At 37.9% G+C, this 2691-nt stretch overlaps 1 protein-coding gene across 1 annotated transcript in view; it reads right to left on the reverse strand.

Annotated features, from left to right (window-relative positions):
* Window positions 1–100: 100 nt before the first annotated feature.
* LOC100633023 (ATPase family AAA domain-containing protein 2-like) overlaps window positions 101–2691 on the reverse strand; it is a gene marked incomplete at its 3' end in the record, with an annotated part of 8115 nt that continues 5524 nt past the window's right edge. The window contains exons 4-6 of the mRNA XM_003391039.2: window positions 2225–2473; window positions 1319–1827; window positions 101–387 (exon numbers count right to left, since the gene is read on the reverse strand). Of these exons, the coding sequence (XP_003391087.2) occupies window positions 101–387; window positions 1319–1827; window positions 2225–2473 (1045 nt within the window). The remainder of the gene's footprint in view (window positions 388–1318; window positions 1828–2224; window positions 2474–2691) is intronic.

Genomic DNA, 2691 nt, shown 5'->3' on the forward strand with positions numbered 1-2691 from the left:
CAAAAAATGTCCAAATTTTGTTAGAAACTCAGGTACATGTACATGTACCACATGTAATGCATGTACATGTAGCATGTGAAATATAGAATACATAATGTACATGCATAAAATGACATACCAGGTTGTCCTATTAGTAATATTCTTGGTCTAAAGACAGAGGGTAAGGAGTGAGGGTGTGAACTGAAGTCTAAACAGGCCCCACCCCCTGGACTGGTAGAGGTCACGTTACCATCAGGTGCCTCGTCCTCCGTGATACATGTATTGTGGGCGGGGTCAGAATGGGAGTGGTCTGGCTGTGCTATATCATCCAGATCAAAGAACACGTTACTGATTTGATCATTGAGCTGAGACTTTTGAAAAGAAAACGAATCAGTGATATACTTTGACCTAAAATATTGTGAAACCAAAAATAAAAACATCAAAACAAAAAATAACAACTACACGTACATGTACAACAACAAAACAATACATGTACATATATCTCAATTTTTATTACATGCATATTGTATAGCACACGACAGGTACAAGTTGACAAATGTACATGTAGCTTATGCATACTAAGATAAACTATACATGCACTATACACAAACTATGTAAACTATGTTAGAAGGTAAAACATTAAGGAGCTCAGCCCATGAGCCACACTATTGCTGTGCTGTATGACCTTATCTTGCTGCCCGTTTGCAGTTTGCTTCAATAAAGATAAGGCTATTTAACCCTATGCTCGTACAGACAAACAGACTTTTCTTATCTTAGTGGGCTTCGCCCAACAAGTACAATGTATTAGTTATGCTAGTGTACAGTGCATGTATGACTAGTGCACTATCTAGTGAATATGTCATTAGTGTATAGTGTATCATGTACTAATATACATGTACATGTACAGAGATGCTCACACTTTATTCTAGTTTGTTTGTCAACTTATGCCTGTCTGGTGCTGTACATGTACACGTGTGTACATGCATGCATGTTAGTGTAAAGATTACTTCACATTAATTCTTTAATTACACATGTACATGTGTATGAATACATGCCAATTTCAATGGAAACATGTGCAGAAACAGTGGTATACATGAACATGCATGTACAGTACACATACAATGTACACACATATACATGTACATTTTAAATTTTTCATTTTTAAAATTACACATGCACATGTACATGTATGAATACATACCCATGTGCGGAAACAGTGGTATACATGTACATGTACATGCATGTACACATACTGTACATATACACGAACAATGTACATGCAAAATACGTACTACATGTACATGTACTGTACATGCATGTACACGTACATGTAACTTACATATCAATTTCTTCTATTCCACTGCCCATCAACATTGATCCATCCTCTCCAGCAGTGGCTATGGTCCTCTCCCTCTCCTTCAGCCTCTCCCTCTCTCTCTTGAGCTTTGGAAGAGTCTTCCCAATCCCTTTCCAAGATGGCGGGAACACGTACAATAAAACATTCAAGACCTCCTCAAACTGACGGCAAAGAAGAGGAAGAACAATATCGGATAAAGGAGCAGCAGGGGAAGCTGTTGATCGCTGAGCAGTAGGGACTATAGACCTGAGGGCTGAAGAGAAGTTGCTAGCGGAGAGTTTAATAGTTGAAGTGTCAATGAGGAGTTTTTCCGAGCTGTTGTATATCTGAGGATAGTGTGAGCGGAGGGAATGGAGTGCTGCTTCAGTGCAGAGTGACTTGAGGTCAGCCCCACAGTAGCCCACAGTCTGGTCTGCTAGCTCTTGTAGGAATGATAGCTTCAATGGAGGGGACCAGTGATGGGTGTGTATCTGCAATATACTCAGACGATCCTGGAAGAGAAGCATTAGTATCTTAATTGTTACGACAAATACAAATAAATGTAATTGCTTCTTTTTATTTGTGAATGTAAAATGTACATTGTACATGCACATGTACATACACCATGGCATACCAGCTTAATAATTCTATTTCACTATTATACATGTAAATACAATGTACATGTATATGTACATGTACAAGTATAACCAATGTAATATGTACATGCATGTACATGTACGTGTATGTGCATTAATTTTAGCAAAATCACTAAAGCCATGTACATTGTACATTGTACATATAATTATATGAATAATACATGTACTGTACATGCTTTTTGGGGTGCATGCATACATTACATGTATTTTTGAAAGATCAATAAAAAATATAGTATGGTAGTGTTCAGCTCACTTCTCTTGATGGTAGTGGGAACCTGAACTCTCTGTCAAATCGTCCTGGTCTCCTCAGTGCTGGGTCTATAGCATCAATCCGATTGGTCGCTCCAATAACAACTATCTCCCCACGACTGTCCAGCCCGTCCATCAGAGCAAGGAGAGTGGAGACAATGGAGGAGTGGATCTGGTCTTGTCTTGTGGATCGAACTGGAGCCAATCCATCAATTTCATCAAAGAATATGATTGATGGACGCATTTGATAAGCCTATAACACATACAACGTATAATAATAATAACAGTAATGATAAATTGTGTAATATACATGTATGCAGTATGTACATGTACATGTACATGTATACATACATGCATATGTACAAATGTATAATTCTAGTATAAACATGTACAAGTCCATGGACTGTTAACTGCGTGTTCTACTTGTTAATTAGCTCTATTACACATACATGTACATGTACATGTACTTGT

The sequence above is a fragment of the Amphimedon queenslandica genome, unplaced genomic scaffold (genome assembly GCF_000090795.2).
Source record: "Amphimedon queenslandica unplaced genomic scaffold, v1.1 AMPQUscaffold_11039, whole genome shotgun sequence".
NCBI lineage: Eukaryota > Metazoa > Porifera > Demospongiae > Haplosclerida > Niphatidae > Amphimedon > Amphimedon queenslandica.